At 41.5% G+C, this 24443-nt stretch overlaps 1 protein-coding gene across 2 annotated transcripts in view; it reads right to left on the bottom strand.

Moving 5' to 3' along the window:
- The window catches only part of GABBR1 (gamma-aminobutyric acid type B receptor subunit 1), a 116137-nt gene that overhangs the window by 26039 nt on the left and 65655 nt on the right, over window positions 1-24443 (bottom strand). For both annotated transcript variants that reach the window (XM_040404914.1, XM_040404915.1), the window contains 12 exons: window positions 16012-16172; window positions 15119-15253; window positions 12122-12292; window positions 11231-11332; window positions 10883-10948; window positions 10362-10553; window positions 10031-10273; window positions 8738-8801; window positions 7602-7679; window positions 7067-7217; window positions 5804-5936; window positions 5418-5534 (listed from right to left, as the gene is read on the bottom strand). In XM_040404914.1, coding sequence (XP_040260848.1) covers window positions 5418-5534; window positions 5804-5936; window positions 7067-7217; window positions 7602-7679; window positions 8738-8801; window positions 10031-10273; window positions 10362-10553; window positions 10883-10948; window positions 11231-11332; window positions 12122-12292; window positions 15119-15253; window positions 16012-16172 — 1613 coding nt within the window. The remainder of the gene's footprint in view (window positions 1-5417; window positions 5535-5803; window positions 5937-7066; window positions 7218-7601; window positions 7680-8737; window positions 8802-10030; window positions 10274-10361; window positions 10554-10882; window positions 10949-11230; window positions 11333-12121; window positions 12293-15118; window positions 15254-16011; window positions 16173-24443) is intronic.

Below are 24443 nucleotides of genomic sequence, written 5' to 3'. Positions count from 1 at the left end.
TTTATGACTACAAAAAAGTAGGTATAGAGGGAGCGCCACTCACTGTGATTCTCAGGATAAAGGAGAAAATACTCACTTAGGCCTCTTTCACACGACCGTATGGCTTTTTCAGTGTTTTGCGGTCCGTTTTTCAGGGATCCGTTGATCCGTTTTTGTTGAGTTTTCCGTTTCTGTTCCGTTTTTCTGTATGCCATATACAGGATACAGTAATTACATACAAAAAATTGGGCTGGGCATAACATTTTCAATAGATGGTTCTGCAAAAACTAAATGGATACGGAAGACATACGGATGCATTTCCGTATGTGTTCCGTTTTTTTTGCGGACCCATTGACTTGAATGTAGCCACGGAACGTGATTTCTGTATACGGAACGCAAAAAACGGCCCGTAAATGGAAAAATAAAACGGTCGTGTAAAAGAGGAAAAAAAATAAAGGATGTTTCAAACTTTTCCCCAGAGACTTGATTAACCTCCTCCTTTTTTCTCTTTTTTACTGTTCCTACAAAGTGAAAGTACCAGTCACGCAGCTCAATATTTTATTTTTTATTTTTAAAAGGCCAATTAAAAAAATTATTTTTACCCAAAAATGGGCAAAATACAATCATAAAAAAATAGCTTCCGAAGGTGTAAATAGCCTTTAACTCCTGGAAAACCCCTTTAATAGTAAATGGCGTCTGTGGTCAGTCCCTATTTTTTTTCCTGCCCTAACTGTAAGGTTCCTATGATGAGAACAATATGCAGGGAATATTCAGGACAAAATATGTATGTTCTGGCAAACCTTGCTCTATGGCAAGCCACGCCCCCAACAAAGCCACCCTTAATAAACCACCCCCCAACTACCATCCCTTAATAAGCTACACCTCCAAGACCACACCCCTTAATAAGCCAGTCCCTATGAAAAGATATCAAATATTGGTGACAATGGATTCTAATGCATTCCATATTACAGGTGTATTGTCATGGACCATGGATGTTGCCCATAATATGGATGTTTTTTTTTTTACAGAACACACATGTACTGTATATGACAGTGGGTGTAACATACACAAGACTAACCCAGCAGTAGGACATGGGAAACGTTTGTAACACTTGTATGTAGGTGGGTGACTGGTTGTCCAAAGACATCTCATCATAGACTCCAAGATGGCTGACTGTAATTGCAATTTTTCAATCAAAATAGAAAATAAATCAACACTACATCGGCTGATAGAAACCTGAACCCATCGACTTCTGTCTTCTAAATCTGACTGTATTTTTATTTTTCCCTTTTATTGTTCTTCTGACCAAAGGCATTCATCTACAACCCTACGCCCCCTCATCCACCAATTTTCCTCTTATTGTTCTTCTGACCAAAGGCATTAATCTACGACCCTACGCCCCCTCATCCACCCATTTTCCTCTTATTGTTCTTCTGACCAAAGGCGTTCATCTACGACCCTACGCCCCCTCATCCACTCATTTTCCTCTTATTGTTCTTCTGACCAAAGGCTTCATCTACAACCCTACGCCCCTTCATCCACCCATTTTCCTCTTATTGTTCTTCTGACCAAAGGCATTAATCTACGACCCTACGCCCCCTCATCCACCCATTTTCCTCTTATTGTTCTTCTGACCAAAGGCATTCATCTACAACCCTACGCCCCCTCATCCACCCATTTTCCTCTTATTGTTCTTCTGACCAAAGGCGTTCATCTACGACCCTACGCCCCCTCATCCACTCATTTTCCTCTTATTGTTCTTCTGACCAAAGGCGTTCATCTACAACCCTACGCCCCCTCATCCACCCATTTTCCTCTTATTGTTCTTCTGACCAAAGGCATTCATCTACAACCCTATGCCCCCTCAGCCACTCATTTTCCTCTTATTGTTCTTCTGACCAAAGGCGTTCATCTACAACCCTACGCCCCCTCATCCACCCATTTTCCTCTTATTGTTCTTCTGACCAAAGGCGTTCATCTACAATCCTACGCCCCCTCATACACTTATTTTCCTTTTATTGTTCTTCTGACCAAAGGCGTTCATCTACAACCCTACACCCCCTCATCCACCCATTTCCCTCTTATTGCCCTTATGACCAAAGGCATTCATCTACAATCCTACGCCCCCTCATACACTTATTTTCCTCTTATTGTTCTTCTGGCCAAAGGCGTTCATCTACGACCCTACGCCCCCTCACACTCCCATTTTCCTCTTATTGTTCTTCTGGCCAAAGGCATTCATCTACGACCCTACGCCCCATCATCCTCCCATTTTCCTCTTATTGTTCTTCTGACCAAAGGCGTTCATCTACAACCCTACGCCCCCTCATCCACCCATTTTTCCTCTTATTGTACTTCTGACCAAAGACATTCATCTACTACCCTGCACCCCAGCCTCCCCCCACCACAATTTCCATTTCACCAGGATGTGCTGACATGGTCCGCTCCACTGATTCTCCACAGGAGATGCCTTGTTGCAGACAGAACCGCTTCTCCATGACTGCCTTCTGCATGTAATGAGAGAGGGAGGCCGCTTCATCAGCTAATATTATTATTATTATAATTATTATGAAGTTCTCTTATTTCTATAAGGTCGGCAGTCTCGTGCTGAGAATTTATGGGCTCTGGTTCACTGAAGCTTACAATTGAATTCTCCCAGATTGTGCTGTGGAAAAGGCAATTTATATGAAGTCGATTAACTTTCCAGTATTTTTTGGCATGTGGGAGCGAACCCTTTGGGATATCTCATACCAACACGTGTAGGACATAAAATGTAAAACAATATGCAAATACAGCAATATAACGAGTACTATAGAAGCAAAAGGCAACAATTTATGACACACCATCACTTATACAATGAGCTACATGAGCAGGAGAATCATGGTAATGGCATGTGTCTGAACATTATACTCTGTGCCAAATACCATACAGTTTTCCTGCTAATCATAAAAAAAATAAGTTGCTGCCTTCAGAAGCTGGTCCATCCTTGCTTACTATTTAAGGGAGCAATTAAATTATCTACTAGAGGATCAAACCAGGGTAAGGCCTTCCAAGCTAATGAACAAAAAGGATTGGGTCACCAAGTCACTGGACACTAGGAAATGGAGTATCAAACTGGTGAAAACTAGGTTGAGGCTTTTTGAGCCAAAGGAAACCAGGGATTGGGTCACCATGAAATTAGAGACCAAACCAGAGAATAACCGGGTAAGGCCTTCCAAGTCAATAAACCCCAGGGATTGAGTCACATTCGACACCAGGAAATGGGGTACCAAACAGGTGAAAACCAGAGGAACACCTTCTGTGCCAATAAAAACTAGGGATTGGGCCCACACACTATTGGACACCAGAAAATAAGGACCCAAACCAGTGAATACCAGGGTAAGGCTTTCCAAGTCAACAAACCCCAGGAATTGGGCCATTAATACACTTGACACTATGAAATGGAGTACCAAACTGGTGAACATCAGAGGAACACTGTTTGAACACGTGAAAACCAGAGACAAACCACTGGACACCATGAAATTAGGTACTTAACCAGACAATACCAAGGTAAGGCTTTCCAAGCCAATGAACAAAAAGGATTGGACAAGGAAGCCACTGGACACTAGGAAATGGAGTACCAAACTGGTGAACACCAGAGGAATGCCTTCTGAGCTAATGTAAACCAGGGATTGGTCCACCAAATCATTAAACACCATGACATTAGGAAACAAACCAGGGAATACCAGTGTAAGACCTTCCAAGTCAATAAACCCCAGGGATTGGGTTACATTGTACTCAAGGAAATGGGACATTGAACTGGTCAACAACAGGGCAAAGCCTTCCAAGTCAATGGATACCAGAAAATGGAGAGCTAAACATGTGGATTCCAGAGTTTAGTCACTAAACTTCTGGATACCAGGGGATGGCACACCAATTCACTGATATTAAGGTGCTCTAGATGCCCAGTCCCTGATGTAAATTGGCTTTTAAGTCCTTTCACTGTTGGTCATAGGTTTATGTCACTAGTTTCTGTGCTTGCAGAATGCCAGAAAACTGAGGTACCAGTGAATGGGAAACTAGACATTAAACCACTGGGCACCATGGACTGAGGAACCTGGTCCTCCAGAATCTGGGCCTCCAAACAAGTGGCCATAAAGGAATCAGGCACCAATTTACTGGACACTGGTAAATGGGACATTAAATCAATCAGTAAACACCAAAACTACTGGGATTCAGGACTGAGGAACTAGACAACAGGATGCTGAAAGATAAATGGATAAAGGTTTTACTTTTGACACCAAACTAACTTCTCCCGGCTATGTTATTTATTTCCTCACATCACTGATATGATTACGGAGCTTACCACAGACTTGTAATATAATTATAATTTATTGTAAGCGATGCATTATCTCATTAATAAGTAAACACATGCCGCCGCTTTGATCACACAAGCTGAAACATTGCCAAAAACAATATACTTTTTTTAAAAGAACGTGAAGTTCTCCAGAGGATAACCAGATGCCTACAAGGCAATTGTATCAAGAATTGTCAAATTCACTCGACCTAAATGGCAAACAAACAATTAACCTACAATAAAAAAAACTGATGATGTCATCAGAAAGTGTGGGAACAATGAATATTTACAAAATAGTTTCTTCTTCATCATGACCTCTCAGGATCCTTGCCAAAAGATGAAACCCTGTCAACATCTAAGAAATGCTTGCAAGATGCTCAAGATGGACCACTCCTGGACGCAACTGTTTTCATACTGAGAAAGACACCACCATTACTGTCCACAGGGATGTTTTTTAAGGTTTCCTTTCATTTTGACTCGTCAGGAGATGCAACTTTTTCCAGACCATGCTCAACCGAGGGAGCCCGGCCTATGATATTAACAGAGAATAACACTAAACATGCTATATCAGGACAGCCGTAGACCCCCGCCAGGTGAATCCTCCATACAGGCTGCATATAATAAAATAATAACCTCCCCACGGTCACACGTCTTCCAGCCGGCCGACAAATTACATCAATTCTCCATGCATTTAGCATAATTGCCAGGAAGCCTATCATTAAGAACCAGCATGCAATTAAAATTAGCCAACGTGTCGCCCTTCATGTGTGTCATTAATTATTAGCGGTATTACATCCGAGTCGTGGAAGCGTTAAAAAAAAAAGTTAAAAAACACGAAGATGCCAATCAACTGTGAAAAAAGATTAAAACCACTATATTTTGACACCCAACTTAACAAGAGAGGATAGAAGACATGGAAGTAACGTCTTACAGTATTTAGATACAGGTATCAATAATACGGCGCCACCTAGAGTCCAAATTACTATGAAACTGTGCAGATTGTTATTTTGACCTTAGTTTATACTATATGAGAAGCTTATAAAGAACACCATAGTCTGCCCCAGCTCCCCGACATACATATGACGACATCATTTTTCCTTACCTTCCTTCTCTCCTTTTTGTCGTCCTTCTTAGTGAAAGCCGTATGGATCCACCAGATCTTGGTGAACATGCTGCCGTAAGCGAGGCTGAATCCAAGACCCAGGAGCCACAGGCGGGCCTGCGAGGAAGATGGCGAAGGTCAAGGAGGTGAAATAAGGTCTGCCAGCTGGAGGTATACAGCTTTTTTATTTTTTTTGAGCCAACTCCCAGCATGCTTAATCAGGGAATGAGGAAAGCTGGGTAGGAGCTCTGACAGCTTTCCCATGACTCAAGTACTTTCCCGCTCACTTCTTTGCTATAATTATGAAGATTTGGACAATTTGCATGGAGATAAGCAGCGCCCCATGCATCCTCTCGTTCCTCATCCCATTCACTGTATCTTCTTACCTGGCAAACCAAAGGGAAGTGCCACGTCTCAATGTGACGTCCATCGAGACCAAGGGGGAAGACGGCAGCGAGAGCCAGGATGCAGCCTGCGGCCGTCACGTCGTTCAGATGGGGCTGGGAGTTCTGGATGTACCTGCAGGAAAGCGACAGACGCCACATGAGACTCCACACACCTGTCAATCACATAAAGAGCGTGCCTCCCTACAGTAAAATACAAAGAATAACTATACAGATGTAGCAGTGCTGAAATTGTTATCTAACTCTATGTTTTATTTGTGCATAGCGGTAAGTATAGAATTTGAACTGCAGTCCTATGTAAATGGCTCTGCTACATCTGTCAAGTCATATGGGGAATGTCACCCAGCTTTCCTACAGTCCTACTGTAAATGGCAAGATACACACCATGTACCTGCTGCTCCCATACTACTACATAACAAAGCAGATTTGCACTGTGAAGGTTTCCATTTCATGACTGCAAACAGAGATGATATTCTGCAACAAGCCCTAAACATATGCAAGTCACTTGTCGCCCATCTTTACGAGATATCATATCACACAACTAGATTGGATACTGATGCAGCAAACCCGAGAAGCACTGGGACAGGAGGGGGTTTTCAGTCTCTGGATGCAAACAAGAATGTACTCGTTCACATAAAGCAAGCAGGTATCTTGAAAATCTTGAGGAATTGTTACTTACAATATAATAGAAATTTGCAAAACCTTTCATCATTCAGTGATTACATTTTATTTATATAAATGTGCAAAATCCCTTTAAGAGGTGTGGGGGGCGTGCATATCACAAAATTATGTGCCGGCATAACAAGGTCCAAGTGGCCTGGAGGCATCTCCTAGGTTTCTGGTCTAACCCCACTAGGGGAAGGCCTATGGTTAAAGGGGCTGTCCAGAATTTTAAAACATGGCTGATTTCTGAAAGATTTCTGAAAGAAACAGTGCCACACCGGTCTGCAGGTTGTGTATTACAGCTCAGCTCCATTCATATCACTGAAGCAGGTGCGGCGCTGTTTCTGGAAGAAAGAAGTCATGTTTTTCTAATTCTGGACAACCCCTTTAACCATAGGTCCTCCACTAGTGTGGACTAGACCAGGACCCTAAGAATTGCGTGTGGTGCCTCCAGGCTATGCTCCTGTAGCAGACCTTGTTATGGGGACACACCTTCTTAAAGTGATTTTCTAGTGTTTCTAATCCTGGACAACCCCTTTAAATCGGGTTGTGGGTAAACGTCTGACTCTACACGCGACTCACCTCACATGACTATTGTAGATGTTGAAGGACAGACAGACAAATCCCAAGAGTATCCCAAGCCCAGCAAGAACGGAGACAGAAATGAAGAGTTTCTGAGAGACATATCGGAAAGTGATGATCACCTTGGTGTGATCGGCAGGAGGAGAACCACCTAAAGACGACGCAAAAAGAGCGTGAGAGAGAAAGACGAGGCGGAGGAGCGGTGAGAACATGATGTGGTGAAGATAGTGGGACGAAAATAATCCCAGGTGGGAAGGGAAGACTTGAAGGAGGAGGCCACACACATTAGAGAAATGTCGGCCAAATCTTCGGACAAATGTGCGACCGACCATATAATGTGTAGCTGTCTCCTCATAGGAAAGAAGGATTGGGCAGTTGGATTCTAACATTCCCAATCCTTTAATGAGCCACCACCAGAGGAGACTTGAAACTTCTCACCGATTTCCCTCTCTCTATTGAAAACACACACACTCTTGGCCCTCGATGGGGAGGTCGGGAGGAATAGCTGTCAGCCGAAAGGTGTGACCGCACTCACCTATCCACTTGTCATTGTTATACCAGGAGAGGTTGTCCTTGGTGCTGTCATAATAACCAATCTTCTTGTACAGGCCACCTATGGATGTAAGCGTCATAATAGTGAATCTTCTCTAGGATACCAGTAATTCACATGCATAAACCAGCATCGGATTTGCTCCCACCACTGAAACGGAGTACGGTCCTATAGTCGCCCATTATAAAAATAAAAAGCCAGGCCTGAAAAACTCATGGTAGACCCTCACAGGGGCATTCTGGTTTCTGCAAATAGAGCTTATTCATAGTAAAAAAAAAATCTAATATACTTTGTATATCAGCATCTCCCAGTTGTCAAGATCTCTGCTTGCTGTCTTCCATTGGGAGTCTAGATGGTTTATTTCCGTAGGTGCAGAGGTCATTATAAATAATGGTTGGTCCATACATAGTGGATTTTTTCTGCTGTAAAAGCTACTGTCCTCCGCTGTGGATGTTACCGGCACAAATCTGACCCATGTGGACCTAAGCTAACGGTGCAGCTGGCGAGCCGTTAAGTTGAGTGAGCCTCACACGGCCAGGAAAGATTTTCACCCACTGGAAGTAAATGAGATTTCCATTCGATGACTGCAAACAGGATCTTGACAACTGTGAGATACACTGTAAGAGCCTTACACAGGTGTTAGTGGCGCATGATCATGACAGGTTTTCAATAAAGCATAACTCAACTAACGTGAGATATGATGCGGGAGGGGGGTAGAAAATCTGCTTGCTGTGAATATGAGCCTGTATGTCAAGATGAAAATATCTGAAGACGGGTTGATGTCTCGTTGAGTGCTGATGACGGAAGCATGTTGGCTACAAACAGACCCTCAGAAAAATGTTAGGGGTAAAAAAGACTTTCAAAAATTTTTATTTTTTGCATAAGCGACACCAAACCTGTGCCGGTGTATGCCTATACCATCTTGAGTTTAAGGAAGATTCTGGAAATCTGATGAGGAGGAATGAGGTGCACTCCATCACAACAGCCTATACAAGACCCCACAGAATCCCCCAACCTGTCCCTCCACCAGTAAGGCGGCCATATTCTCCCGCCAGGCCGTCCTATCATTTTAGGGTTGGTTCTTACTAATGATAGTGACACCTATGGCCACCGTCACATACCTTGCAGCTGTTCTATGAGCGTCCAGGCCATACGAGACCCACTGGCGTCAAAGACCACGTGACCCTGAATGGAGAAGGATGTAAAGATGAAGGGGTTACGGTGCCAGAAGGATGTCAACCTGGTTTATAGGATCAGCTCCACAATCAACTGTTTTCACAGATCAGCAGCGCCGCACGGCACAGGAATGAATTATTCCAAGGCATATTCAGGCGGTCGGTAAATGCATGGTGTAAAAAACAGATCAATAACCCAGAACATGCAGCTTTTCTGACGTATTGATCCATCCATCATGGAATTTCTATGAAGAATAAGAAGCCTTGTGTGCAGGCCTCTACACACAATGATCTACCACTTCTATGCCCAATGTGTACCTCCCATGGAAGGTTCCAACGTATTACATTGTATAGGAATACATTGTGTACATTGCCCATTGTAAAAAAATAAACATAAAAAGAGTACCACACGGTATGTTTTTGTTTTGTTTTTTTCTACCACTATACAATGTGCACAGAAAATGATCCAGGAGCAAACAATTTTTGCTTGGCTTAAACAAAAGGGAATTTGATGTAACTTGACAGGCAAATTGACAATGCCAAGGGGGCTAGCACCTGAAGGGACCAATTGTTTCTACCTTCTGCTTAGCAAAGTGGGCCTCTACCCAAAGCCTGATTACGTCATATGCAGCTGGTCAATACCAACATTGCTGAACAAGGGGCCCTAGGCAGTCTAAGTCCACCTCTGATGGTTTAATTCTGGACCAAATTTTGTTTAGGTCTCTTCCATAGATTATGGATAACATGCATGGATGCATCCCACAAACCATCGCTTGGAGATCCTAGAAAAAGGGCACCAATATACCTAAGGGTACTGTCAACAAGAAGAAATACAAAAATTGTTGGTGGTGAAGTCAGTGTGGCCTCATAGAAGTCAATGAAGCCATGGATTCCTATGGAGAATATTGCCACATTAACTTCACCATAGGAGCCTGAATAGATGCTGTGAATTCATTAGCTGCCTATTGTAACGTGAAACCAATATGGGCGCCATGTACACCATGAAATTACATTTTTCAAAAAGCTGACAATTCAGATTTCATTGACTAAGTCAACTGATCAACCATAAAGCAGATCTTCATTACCTATGAAGGAGATATTTTTATCTGACTAGAAACTAGCTGTCAAAAAAACATGATGGAACCAAAAAGATAAGCGAGGAGGAAGATAACACCGCTCATGGGATAACGAAGCCCTCAAAATAAATCAAAAACACAATGTTGAATAGAGGAGACTCACTGAAACACCGTCAAAGGAAGATGAATTCATGGCCTTGTAGATTTCTCGGCTGATGTTATCATTGTTATAGTTGAAGTCTTCTAGACGTAATCCTTTCTTTGATAACTCATAAGCTGTCTTGTTGAGGGCAAGTGCAAGTGCCCAGATAGCATCATAGGCAAGAGGAGCTTCCTGTAGACCTCCAACACCCTCTGGATCCTTGCCAAGACGTTTTTGAAGCTTCTCCATAAACTCCTGGGATGTCTACAAGTAAAAAAAGATAACACTTGTGTTGAATAAGATTGAAGTTAATTAAAGGGGCAACACAAAGGTATACAGAGGCTATAGTTACCATATTGGAGATACCACGTGTGTTTTCAGGGTTTAACATGACTATTTCTGTCGTTACATGGCCCTCAACGGCCCGAGTCATCTCCTCCACAGTGCAGTTTATAGATGGGTCTGGAGTCTTGAACCAGTTATCGGCGTACCAACCAATCAGAAACCAGGCGTACTTTTTACCAAAGAGACGCTCTTTGTAGACCTGATGGACAGAGAAATTCTTTCAGCAATTAACAGTAATTATAAGAAGGATATGGTTGAATGAGAGCAACTTGAGAAGAGAAAATTGAATCATGTACAAAATCTAAAGAATTTGAGAGATAAAGAGAAGACTGAAAATAGAATAGGGATTGGAATGTACTCTACATAACAAAGCAGCCGGGCAGGATTTTTGAAACAATAACTGAAAACCTTGATAGACAAGAAGGTGGCAAAGTGCAACCATATCAAGAGATTAAAAAAAAAAAACAAGCAGTTTCAAGAATAACCAAGGCAAGCACATCACAGGAAATAAGGACTGTCTAATTTTACCTCACAAAAGACCTTCCGTGCCTCGGTTTCGTAGAATAATCCAACGATTATTCTAGCATCTTGTCTCTGAAAAATAAGATAAGAATAAATGAGAGAGGAGGCGAATATTGGAAAAAAACGAGAGCAGAGATAGCAATGAGGGAAAGCGAGGAGAGACTGTCATAGGGAACAGGGTTGAGCACTGTCGTTTAGTGATCTTTATTGACCATGTAAAAAGTCAATCACCATAATGCAGTTCTACCCACTGACCAAAGTAGAGTCTCTTGGGAAGAACAGCACAATTAATCAGTTTTAATTCCTACCAGTAGGAATTTCCCAAGTGACATTCAAGATGACATTAGTAAATACCTTGAGATTTTTCACAGGAACGGTTGGGTCAGAGAAGAAGCTCTGGCGGAACGTGATTTCAATGCCGGCTTCTTTCACTCGTTCTTCCAGGTCATCCAGAGTCTAGATGGAAAGGAAAGGAATTAATCAGCGAGGCCTAGTAAAAGGTGAAACACATCCTATAATTATGGGGAGCTGTGGGACTTTTATACAGGAGCAGACCTGGATTATTAAGATGGTAATGAGCTGGATGATATTGTACAACAGCCATTGTGATATCCGCTCACCTAATTTTAAAGCCTTCGAGATCTACCGATACTTCCATCAGGTCTAGAAACCCTTTAGTGCCCAAATGATTCAGACTCAATTATCTTTTAATATCATGTTCATGGAATTTCATATAACATAGTCATACCTTGAGAGAATCTAATATAACTTTACATGTAATCCTATTTTCTATTAGACGGACAATGTCATTAAGGTGCATGCCTTCCCTGTGATCAATGTCCTCAGACAATTAGAAAAAGTCAGATGAAAAAAAATAACACAACCCTGTCCATAATGATAGAAAAGCAGAGGTCTTTTAGATCTAATAGACCCTCAGCCAGTTGCTAATGGTGCTTGTGGAGAGCTGGGTCCTTGAGTAGGTGTTTGCCACCCATAGGGAAGGTTAATGGAGCTAGCCTGAGCTGGGACAATGGTGTATATGTAATTTTTGTACTACAGCAACAACCTATATAATATAAACATAAAGAGTTCCTGACCAGGAGGTACAGGAAACGACATTTCTGTCCGATTTTCAGAAAGTTGGCTGCCAAAATAAAATACTGTTGAAGGCATTTTTGTGGGGAATTCTTGGGCTACATATTGATGTATTCAGATGATTTGATCTTTTTGGTCATCTTCACTCACAGAAGTAAAGACCTCAGTGGTCTGCTGAATGGTTGCAATCTTAGTCCATCCCCACTTTTTGAAAAGTTGGACCCTGGTAGGATTGTGCAAAGTTGCTGATGGATGTGTGCGGAAGAAGGTTGGAAATCTTTGACGGTTTGAGAGCGCAGGTGAACTGGAGCCGTAAGAAAGCTGGAGGGCGAGGAGATAACTTCTATGAAAACAGGTACATTCACGAGAGATCGTCAATGTATTAGGACAAATATTGAAATTTGGAATGATGGAGATATGTTTTACAACCCCAATTCCAGAAAAGTTGGGACGTTATGTAAAATGTAAATTAATGTAAATGAAAACAGAATGCCGTGATCTGCAAGTCTCATAGACCCACATTTTATTCGCAGTAGATCATAAAGCACATAGCCGATGTTGAAAGTGAGATATTTTACCATTTCGTGAAAAAAAAATATTAACTTATTTAGAACTTGCTGGCAGCAACGCATTTCAAATAAGATGGAACAGGGGCAACATAAGGCTGGAAAAGTAAGTGGCACTAATAATAAAAAAAACAGCTGGAGGAGCAATTTGCAACAAAGCCACATGACTGAGTACAAAAAGAGCATGTTAGAGAGGCAGTCTCTCAGAAGCAAAGATGTGCCGAGGTTCACTAATCTGAGAAAAACTGTGACTAAAAATTTCAATAAAAAAGTTCCTGGCCATTAAATTGCGAATACTTTGAATTTCGAATCACCTACAGCACGTATCATCATAGATTCTAGAGAAATGCATTGGTGCAGGGGACAAGGCCAACGGCCAATACTGGATGCTTGTGATCTAAGAACCCTCACGTAGCACTGCATTAAAAACAAGCTGATTCTGTACTGGAATGGGCTCAGGAACATTTCCAGAAATCATTGTGAACACAATTCCCTATGCAATCCACAAATGCAAATTTAAAGCTGTATCATGCAACGAAAAAGCCATATGTCAACACAAACCAGAAACACCACCGCCTTCTCTGGGCCGAATTGCATTCAAAATACAAATGGAAAAGAGGAACAGAGGCAAAATGGAAAACTGTTCTGTATTCAGATGAATAAAAAACATGGACACTGTGACTAAGGACTCAAGAGGAGAGGGACCATCCAGCTTGAGTTGGCGCACAGTTCAAAAGCCTGCATCTCTGATGCTATGGGGCTGCATTAGTGCCTATTGCATGGGCAACTTACACAGCTGGAAAGGCACTATCAATGCTGAACAGTATATAGAGGTTTTAAAACAGCATATGCTCCTATCCAGATGTCTCTTTCAGGGAAAGCCTTGTATATTTCAACAAGACAATGTTAAACCACATATTCCATTCAGCATAGCATCGCTTCACAGAAGAAGAGTCCAGGTCGCCTGCCGTCTACACGAAATGAAAAATCTGGTAAAGAAGACACACAAATGTTGAGCAGTGGGAATCCTACATCAGACATGGGACAACATTCCTCTCCCAAAACTCCAGCCATTGGTCTCCTCACTTCCCAGACGTTTACAGACTGTTATTAAAAGTAGAAGAGATGCTTCACATTGGTGGACATGGACCTGTCCCAACTGTTGCTGCCATCAAGTTCTAAATGTGTTAATTTTTTTTAATAAAATGGTAAAATATCTCTTACAACATCTGATGACCTTTTATTGTGAATAAAATATGGGTCTAAAATCATTGAATTCTGTTTTTATTTACATTTATTTACATTTTACACAGTGTCCCAACTTTTTGGGAATTGGGATTCTATGACTGAGGGGAAGGGGACATTACAAAAAGATAAAACTCAAGATTGATGAAGAAAGCAAGAAAGGCAAGTAAGAATGGGGAAAGTAAGTCAGTGAGTAATAGAGGAAAAGGAGAGAAGAGGTACTGTGTGTACAGGGCTGCAAGTAAACATCAGGGCAAAATGGTGGTGGGTGGATAAATATATTATGCTGGATAGTACAAAAGCAGAAGATATGAAGAAAGTACAGTAGAAGTAACAGGAGCACAGAGAAGACAAAGAAAGGTAGAAAGAGGTGTGAACCATATGAGAGGAGAGAGGACAACAGGGAAAGAAGGACATAAACAGGAAGGGAAAGGGATAGTGAAAAAGAAAACATTAAGGAATAAAGCAAAGAAAAAAAGAATAAAAGAAAAGAGAAAAATATAAGGAAGGAAGAGAACATAAAAAAACAAAGTAGACAGCAAAACAAGAAAAAGGGAGAAGGCAGTGGAAGGAAAATGAGAATAGGAAGGTGGAAGATGGGAAGGACAACAGAAGCAAAAGGCAAGAAAGAGAAGAAGATGTACGGTAGATAGGCAAAAGGCAGGTAAGAAAGTAGGAAGGATGGATTAGAGAAGAGAGTGAAGAAGCGCAAAAGAAAAAAAGAATCAGAGAAAAGGGAAAAAAATAAGAAAAAAGAAGGTGTGTGGAAAGAAAGAAAGACGGAGGAAGGAAGAAAAGTAAGTGGGGTGAAAACATGAATAATATAACAAAGTAGATGAAGAAACAAGAAGTTGAGTAGGAAAAAACATAACAAAAATAGTGAAAGATGAATAGTAGGAAGATGATGAAGGATAAGTGATGTTGGCTCAGTCGCAGGTGAAGCTAAATGATGGAAGAGGAGCAGGTTACACAGGGTAATTAGAGGCAGAAGAATAACAACTAAATGAAGAATGAACAAAGGAAAGAGAAATTCAAATTAGATAAAGGACAAGGAAGAAAGCAGAGAAAAAGAGGACCACAATAAGGAGAATAGAGGAACCAAAGGATTATAGGAAGATGAGAGGAAGAAGTAAGAATAACACAGCACGTCATTGAAGATGGGAAGAAGTGCAGAAGGGAAGATAGACAGAAGTGGAGAAGTAGAGGAATGTGGGACGGAAGAAGAAGCCAACAAGAAAGTTGAAGGTTGAAGAAACAAGACTTACAAAAAGAAGAACAACAATAAGAAAAGCAAACATATCAAGACAGATGGTAGAGACCGAAGGCGGCTCCTCACCACAATGAGATGCCACATGCGGGCTGCTTCGGCCACCAGAGTGGAGACACTGCTGCACCCTGGCATCAGCATAATCTTAATGGGGTCATTATACAGCAGCTCATACAGGTGGCGCGTTGCCTGGCCGGGGTCACACTGGAGAGGACAGAGCAGAACAACATGGTCAGGAAACAAGCCCTGACTGACCCTACAAGTGTGATAGAAAGTACAGGTAGATGATGAGAGTCCTCTCCCCCTCTCCTGCCTGCCCTCTATCTCCTGCTCTGTATCTCTCCCCATCTGTCTCTTTCTCTCCCCCCTCTCTGCTCATTCCTCTCTCTCTCTCTCAGTCTATCTTTCTTCTCTGGAATATTTTACCCTTTCCTCCGTTGCCGTGGTAACAGTGAGAGAGCTGAGTGGAATAATGAGAGCGCAGGGGGTAATCCTGTGAGAGAGCCTGGCTGCACCCCCTGCGCTCTCTCTCTCCCCCTCAGAGATAGTCTTAGTAAAGGTCACACAGGCAGTGTCCGAGCACCCCTGTGGTGGTCTCACTTTCCTGTCTCCTGCCAAGGCTGTCTCTCACTTTTTCCCTGCTGTCTCTCCTCCTCCTCCTCCTCCTCATTTGCTCTTGCTGCTGCACTTTTCTTCTTCATCCCTCTCACTTATATTTTTGTATCTTTTATTCTATCTCTTTTACTTCCCTCTCACTTTGGTTTAGGCTGTTTTGTGTTCTACTGTCACCGACTGACGGTCTACATCACAAGAGTCCCTTGTATTATCTCCAGGAATACTCAGGGTTCACCACTGTCACTCGCTACCTGCCAGGATGACCAAATCTCAGGTGTCGTACCCCCGAACCCCTCGGAGCAATGCTATTGTGCCACCACCACCACCATCCCTTTACCAGCACTCACCTGGCTGTCATGGTGAATAAGTTTAAGTTCGTATTCCGGCAATATGTCCCTTCGGTTGTTGACATCTTCCAGGGCCATCTGTGCGGATGGGTGACAGGCCTGTCCCCCAGGCCATCCCCCACTCATGGGGAAGAGAGCGCCCACGTGCAAGGCTTTCTTACCTGAGACCGCATCACACAGCAAGAGAGTCAGCACAGGCACACAGAGAGACAGAGACATGGCCAGTGTGGCAGACATCATCATTGGGGAAGTGGGGAGAACTGAGGTAACAGGAGGCCTAAGAGACTGGGTATAGGGGGAGACATCGTACACGTAGATACAGGAGAAAGAAGCGCGAGAGGGTTAAAAGGTGCGAGAGTGCAAGTGACGGGGACAGGAGAGTGCAAGCCAAACACACAAAAAAAATATTAAACAGATGGCAAAGACTGTAAAACACAAAGATCAACAGGACGAAGAGAGAACAGGTGGAACGATAAGACCGACAGGCACAAGAGAGTGCAATTAGACTGCCAGGGTAGAGCAATGTAGAGCAAGAAATGATTGGGATTAGTGAATGGGAAAATAGGAATCCAGAGAGACAGCCAGTGACTAAATTAGACAGGCAGAGTCAGTGCAGCGAGATCGCCCATGGATGTGGCAGGAGAGCGCCGCAGCATCTGCACGATTCCTGATTTAATTCTGCAGTCTGGAGAACGACAGAGAGATGGAGAGAGGGAGCAGGAGGAGGAGACACAATGATGTCACCCACGCCGAAGGGAGCGAGGGATTACAAAGAGAATGGGAAATGAGAGAGAGGGGGGAGAGAGGAGGGGGCCGTGATCGGGGCAGAGCAATGGATACAGGACAGGGGTGACAAGCACATAGCAGGTGATGGGGAAGAAGGGAGAGCCATACCATGCAAGCACAAGTAGCAAAACATACATAGAGACAGATGTAGCAGGTCTAATCGGTCGACCAAATCTTTGCGACTGCATCTTATGTTCATCATAACATCTTTCCAGGCTAAGTTAACCCTGTATGCTTATCGGTTGTACATGGTCCTAAAGGTGACATTGTCTTATAAACATATTGATTTGTTGTGCCAAAACACAAACTCAGCTTTGCTACATCTTAGACAAAAGTCCAAAACAAAAAGTTCTGAAAATCTGGGAACTGCTGAAGAAGTGTGAATGTAATCAGCCAGAAGACCCTCACAGCCTAGACTGAGCCTCAAGACACTGAGGAGAACCCATAAAATGACACATAAAGAGAAACCTAATGAGACACTAAACATAAGTTATATCCTAGAAACACCCTAGCATGAGAACCAAGGAGGTCCTTCAAGAGATCCAGAAGAACCTTCTACTTGACTTCACACCACAGATCTCCAAGATCCAAGACACTGAGGGACGATATTGCCTTCCACACGCTCCAGCACTTGAAATGCAATTTTATTGTGCTACCATTCACAAACAACATTCTATAAGACTCTGGAGTCATCAGATCCATTGAAGGAGCAGGATTGTGCTGCCTCTCAATATCATGAATGGGGCATTGAGATGGCAGAAGACCCCAGTAGATGAATGAGCGTGCTGGACGAACACTATTCATATAGTCACTGTGAGTTGAAAACAACATGGTATCACTGAATAATAAAAAGATAGGGGAGGAATAGGAAGAAACTCGGAAGAAACCAATGATGATGATGATAAAGAGGAAGAGTAAACAGAAGAAGAAGAGGAAGAAGGAAATAATGAGCAGTGAGAGGGAACATGAAGGTGAAGAAGATGGAGAAGAAATAATTAGGAGGGAGAAAGAGAGCAAAGAAACGATGAAGAAGAAAAGAAAGGAGAAAAAGAGGAAAGAGGGCAAGATGGTAAAGATGTGGAAGGAGAAGACGATGAAAGAAGAGAACGAGGAAGCCGGGGAGAAATAGGATGTGGATGAAAACATGATGGTGATAATGATGAAGAGTATACAAAAGAAGAGGTGGAAGGAGAAGTAGATGAAGAAAGAAAAATTTAGGAGGGAGAAAGAGAGCAAAGAAATGATGAAGAGGAAGGAGAAAAAGCGGAAGAAGGAAAATCTGGTAAAGATGTGGAAGGAGAAGATCATGAAGAAAAAGAAAAGAGAAAGAAGGAGCCACAGAGCAATCGGATGTGGATGTAAACATGACGTTGGTGATGACCAAGAGGCAAAAGAATAGGTGGAATGGGAAAAAGAAGGGGAAAAGGGGAAACATTGAGGAAGGAGAAAAAAGAAGAAGAAAAACAATAGGGTGAAGAAGTGGAGAAATAATAAGAAGCTGGTGGAAAGAAATAGGAAGAATATGAAGAAGAAGAAGGCAGAGGATGGCAAAGGAAGGATAAAACTGATGGCAAAGATGATTAAGGAAAGGAAGAAGAAAACACAGAAGAAGAGGTAGAAGAAAAAGAAGAAGATGCAGGAGTAAAGGAAGAGAAGAGAAAGATGCAGAAAGTAAAAAATGGAGAAGATGGCGAAGACGTGGATGAATGAGGAGAAGAGGAAAATGGAAAAAAAGGAGCAAGAAGACAGCGAGAAGGAAAAGGAAGAAGAGGAAGATGGATGATAGCAAGAGGAGGGAAACGATGACAAAGTGAATGAAGATGAAAAGAAAGAAATAGGAGAACAAAAAAATGGAAGGAGAAAAAGGATGAAAAAAAGAACAGAGGAAGAATGCTAGCACTAGTAATAACATTTTGTAAGGAGTTAGTCATCATCTTGAAAGTTCAGAAAATCCCTCTCCTTTAATTAAAATCCATGAGGCTAATGTCAGCTCCTTGTTTTCTATGTAGGACCAACGTGTCAGGGAAAAATGCCAGATGTCAGTAAATAGTTTATATGATTGAAGAAGATGATGACAAAGAGAGGTCGGAGCGTATAAGACTGCAGAGATCTGGGTGTTACTCAAAGAAGGAGTCCAGGGTGGGGAAGGGTCTGGAATTGTGGGTAACCACAAGAAGAGGCAAGTAAAAGCCAAGAACAAGGGCAGAAGATACAGCAGATTAAAGAAGCGAAGGGGTCTGGAAGTATCTGCTCCCCATACATGTTTGTCCCCTCCCAATCTTTCTCCTTCATTCAATTTGTATTTAGGTCAAAGGGATTTTTGCAGAATCTTCCACAATCTCTGTACACGGGGAGAAGACGTGTTACTGAGGCAAGATGAGAAAGTGGCGAGGAAAAGAAGGATGACCAGAGGGTGTCTACAAGATGGACAACACAAGTTCTACAAATCCTGCAGGGACATTAAAGAAAAGAGCCTGATGTGTCTATGTCTGATATCATTCAGAGGAAGTATCCACAAGACAGACGAGACAGGAGAAGGACTACTACTACTCCCATACAGGAACCTCCCTGGACGCCTCAAAGTCTTGACCACTGCAACATCCAGTGAAATATATGGCTGGCACTGTAATTGTTGGAGGGCTAATTCCAGTGTCTACAAATCACTAGATTACTCAAATCATGAGAAGCAATTCCTGCAAAATACGAAATTCTTCTACTTCTTCAAGCTAATATTTATATCGAAAGGGGAAGTATTATAGTACTTATATTATTGTACATAGGGGCAGTATTATAGTAGTTATATTCTTGTACATAGGAGCAGTATTATAGTAGTTATATTCTTGTACATATGAGCAGTATTATAGTAGTTATATTCTTGTACATAGGAGTATTATAGTAGATATATTCTTGTACATAGGGGGCAGTATTATAGTAGTTATATTCCTGTACATAGGAGCAGTATTATAGTAGTTATATTCTTGTACATAGGAGGCCGTATTATAGTAGTTATATTCTTGTACATAGGAGGGAGTATTATAGTAGTTATATTCTTGTACATAGGAGGCAGTATTATAGTAGTTATATTCTTGTACATAGGAGCAGTATTATAGTAGTTATATTCTTGTACATAGGAGGCAGTATTATAGGAGTTATATTCTTGTACATGGGAGCAGTATTATAGTAGTTATATTCTTGTACACAGGAGGCAGTATTATAGTAGTTATATTCTTGTACATAGGAGCAGTATTATAGTAGTTATATTCTTGTACATAGGAAGCAGTATTATAGTAGTTATATTCTTGTACATGGGAGCAGTATTATAGAAGTTATATTCTTGTACATAGGAGCAGTATTATAGTAGTTATATTCTTGTACATAGGAGCAGTATTATAGTACTTATATTCTTGTACATAGGAGGCAGTATTATAGTAGTTATATTATTGTATATTGGAGCAGTATTATAGTAGTTATATTCTTGTACATAGGAGGCAGTATTATAGTAGTTATATTGTTGTACATAAGAGCCGTATTATAGTAGTTATATTCTTGTACATAGGAGCAGTATTATAGTAGTTATATTCTTGTACATAGGGGGCAGTATTATAGTAGTTATATTCTTGTACATAGGAGCAGTATTATAGTAGTTATATTCTTCTACACAGGAGGCAGTATTATAGTAGTTATAATCTTGTACATAGGAGGCAGTATTATAGTAGTTATATTCTTGTACATAGGAGCAGTAGTATAGTAGTTATATTCTTGTACATAGGGGGCAGTATTATAGTAGTTATATTCTTGTACATAGGAGCAGTATTATAGTAGTTGTATTCTTGTACATAGGAGCAGTATTATAGGAGTTATATTCTTGTACATGGGAGCAGTATTATAGTAGTTATATTCTTCTACACAGGAGGCAGTATTATAGTAGTTATAATCTTGTACATAGGAGGCAGTATTATAATAGTTATATTCTTGTACATAGGAGGCAGTATTATAGTAGTTATATTCTTGTACATAGGGGGCAGTATTATAGGAGTTATATTCTTGTACATAGGAGCAGTATTATAGCAGTTATATTCTTGTACATAGGAGCAGTATTATAGTAGTTATATTCTTGTACACAGGAGCAGTATTATAGTAGTTATAATCTTGTACACAGGAGCAGTATTATAGTAGTTATATTCTTGTACATAGAAGCAGTATTATAGTAGTTATATCCTTGTACATAGGAGCAGTATTATAGTAGTTATAATCTTGTACATAGGAGCAGTATTATAGTAGTTATATTCTTGTACATAGGAGGCAGTATTATAGTAGTTATATTCTTGTACATAGGAGCAGTATTATAGTAGTTATATTCATGTACGTATTAAAGATTTTCCATTTTGGTTGTCATTCATACAGTAAAATCTGTGCTCCATCCTGATTTCTATAACAGTATGTTATTAATAACAAGTTGACTACAATTTTCATATATAAGGGAGTAGCAGAAGCAGCTACATTTCTAGTTGCCTTCTGAATTTCTCGTATGCAGATGCAGCTCCGTTGTACCGTCAGTCATGTCCCAATGTGTCGCACAGCAGCAGGGGTTAATTTCTAATTAATTACTGAAAGGTATTTGCTGCGGGTTGTTGAGTGCTGCTTTACAGCAGAAATGTGCAGACCACAGGCAGCCATGTTTGCCATTATGGTAATAATAACCGGGAGGAGTATTGGGTCTGTAAAATGACTTCTACTTCTTACCCTTTGAGGACCATAAGATTACCGTCATCAATATAAAAATAATTATTTTTTTTCCCCTTTAAGAATGTATTTGAACAATAAATAAAGCTAGATCCATTTGTGGAGTATTTTAAGTTCTTAATCAGTTGATACAGGCAATTAAAAACATGGGACAAATACGTCCCTTGGTCAGTCCTCAAAGGGTTAAAAATGAGCGCTTTTATAAAGTCGCTGAGGGACACTAAGTGCTCCAAGTGCTTTACTCACAAATAACCTGCAGGCAATAAAACACTATCCGGACCCAAAAAGCATTTACTGACCTGAAAATGCAGTGGCATTAAAATGCCTGTGTTCGAAGAACTCAAAATTATCCAGTAATATCCAAGCACCCCATGTATTCGGACTACGGAAAAGTGGTGATATAGGAGGCGGCAGTAGGACACATAGAAGAACAGTAATAAATAGTGATAGTGAAGATGTCCATAGGAACTACAGGGAGGAGTTGCACAGAGCAGGCCGGCAGTGACCATGCACCAAGGCCTGAGAGGAGTGGAACACCAAACATCCAATTTTGAGGTTCTAGTAGAATATCTGTTCACCTGTACCATGGGGACTGTCGGGCGTTTAAGTGATTGACAATCACTCATTACACCCATGTATTAAAGGAAGAATTCAGATGAAAACCACCCTTCTTTGGTAACCACTCTTCCCCAAGAACATGGGCGATTCTGCTGGTGAGATCTCCACCAATCAGCCACTGTCACCAAAGTCCAACAGGAAGTTGCCCTGCCTCACCCTATCCAGATATGCAACTCCAGAGGCATAACTATAAAGACTGTAGAGGTTTGCGGTCATTCCTGGACCTTGAGGGGCCTACAGGTCCTTCTACTCCATGTGAGGAGACCAGTACTATACATGATATGTAGTAGCTGGTGGACACCTTAGAGATTTTGCATTGAGGCCCAAGAACTTCAAGTTAAGATTTATTCTACCATTTCCCTAAAAAATTCCTTTCAGAATATTTGCCCCTGCCCCACTTTTTACATCCATTTATTTTAAATAGACTCTACCACTGAGTCAGTCAGACAGGGACTGAAAATAAATGTAATAATCTTTTTGGTGGTGGAGAGGTTAATGTCAACCAGTATATTTAAGGGTGTGGAGAGCAGAAGAAGGTCTCTGGGTGCAGGTTTGATGAGGAGTGGGTAGGTGGTGGTGAAGCAATCATGTTCTCTATTAAGACCCCATACATGCGGTATCCAAATGTGTTTTTCGCAGCTCTATGATTCAGAGATGAAATGAATCTTAGAAGTGTGATCAGCAGCTCGATTTCATTGGTTCCCCCGCGTGTCATCTGATACTGCAGCAAAAGGCTTTAAAGTCCTGGACGTACTGCATTATATCCAAGTGTAAGAACAAACGTAATGACATTAAAGCAGAAGTTCTTAACCCCGTCTTCTCGTTGATGCAACCGGCCTGCTTCCCGTATTGCAGGTAAAGTCAAACCAGTGCACTTAAGTCTTTAAAGGGCAAGACCATCAATTGAAATTAAAATTCCCACAGTACAGTATGTGCCAGGAATTCCTGCAATCTGCTCTTTTGACTAACAACAAAATCCCCCAAAAATTATATATTTTTGAGATATTTACTCCTAGTCTGGACAATGCTGTCTGAGGGAACTGACCACTACCCGGGGTGCGAAAGCAGGCACTCAGAGGGGTGTCCTTTATGCAGTCTCTATAGTTGAAAGGGGCTAGATCAGGCTATGTACACCTTTTGGGGGCAATTTATTGTGTATTATTGCCCCCATTGTTCTTTATTAAAAATCTGGAGTCCTTTTTTTCTGTACAGAGCTGAGATGCTCTAGTAGCACACTTTGGATTTCTTGTCTTTTCCGTCAGACCAGGAGCAGACGGACTCCTTATCTCTGCTCTCTGACCTCCTAAACACTCATTATAGCTCTTATCTTTCTGATAAGAATGTGGCTTAAATAAGTGTTTATGACCTCTCAGTAGTTTAGAGATAAGGGTTATTAGATGACCGGCACAAAGACAAAGTGACAGTACCAGTCACACAGCTAGAAAATCAGTTAACCCTTTGTGAGAGAATGGCTCAATATTTTTTAATAAAGGCCAATTTTAGCCAAAAATGAGTAACATGCAATCATTTTTTTTTTAAATGTCTCCGAAGGTGTACATAGCCTTTAAGTTTCACATTCACAAATGAGGTTGGGTTTGGGGATGAGATGTGATAACTAAAACCAAGTGGATGCATCCAGAGATACCCCGATCCCCCAATACACCCTATGGCAATGCCCTGTGTACAAGCCCTCTATGGCAGCACACAGAGACCCTGTGACCAGTTTTATGTAGTCACGGGCACACCGTGTATCTCCATAAGGGCCATAATACTGCAAGATCCCCAAATTTTCTGACAGGATCCCAACAAAATTGATGGACAAAAAGTGGAACTCCCCTGTATCTAAAGACGAGTTTACCCCCAAAAATGACAAGGACTGCTTTGTGCTCAGGGTGGTGGCCACTTTGTGCCCCAACACAGCAGGAATCCAGATTATAAAAAGTATGAAATTGGAGGGTTTTTTTTTAAAGAAAGTATGAACACCCCAAATCTGTGGGGACCAAACCCAGGACTCTAAAAAAGCATCAGGACCCCAAATCTATGCGGACAAAACCGCCATCTTATTAGGGTCCCCCATTTGCAAGCAAGTGAGGAGGGCAGTAGTGAGGATGATCCTTTCAGAGCAGCTTAGCCATCGGTGACAATATCACTTGGTTATAGTGCTGGCTTAAAGGGATTGTCCAGGACTAGAAACATAACTGCCGGGTTAAAGGGATTATTCAGAATTAGAAAAACATGGCTGCCTTCCACTGGTTTGTGTATGGTATTCACTGGAGCTGAGCTGC

The sequence above is a fragment of the Bufo bufo genome, chromosome 8 (assembly GCF_905171765.1).
Source record: "Bufo bufo chromosome 8, aBufBuf1.1, whole genome shotgun sequence".
NCBI lineage: Eukaryota > Metazoa > Chordata > Amphibia > Anura > Bufonidae > Bufo > Bufo bufo.
The sequence above is the reverse complement of the archived record's forward strand: the minus strand, read 5'-3'. Positions and strand labels throughout refer to the sequence as shown.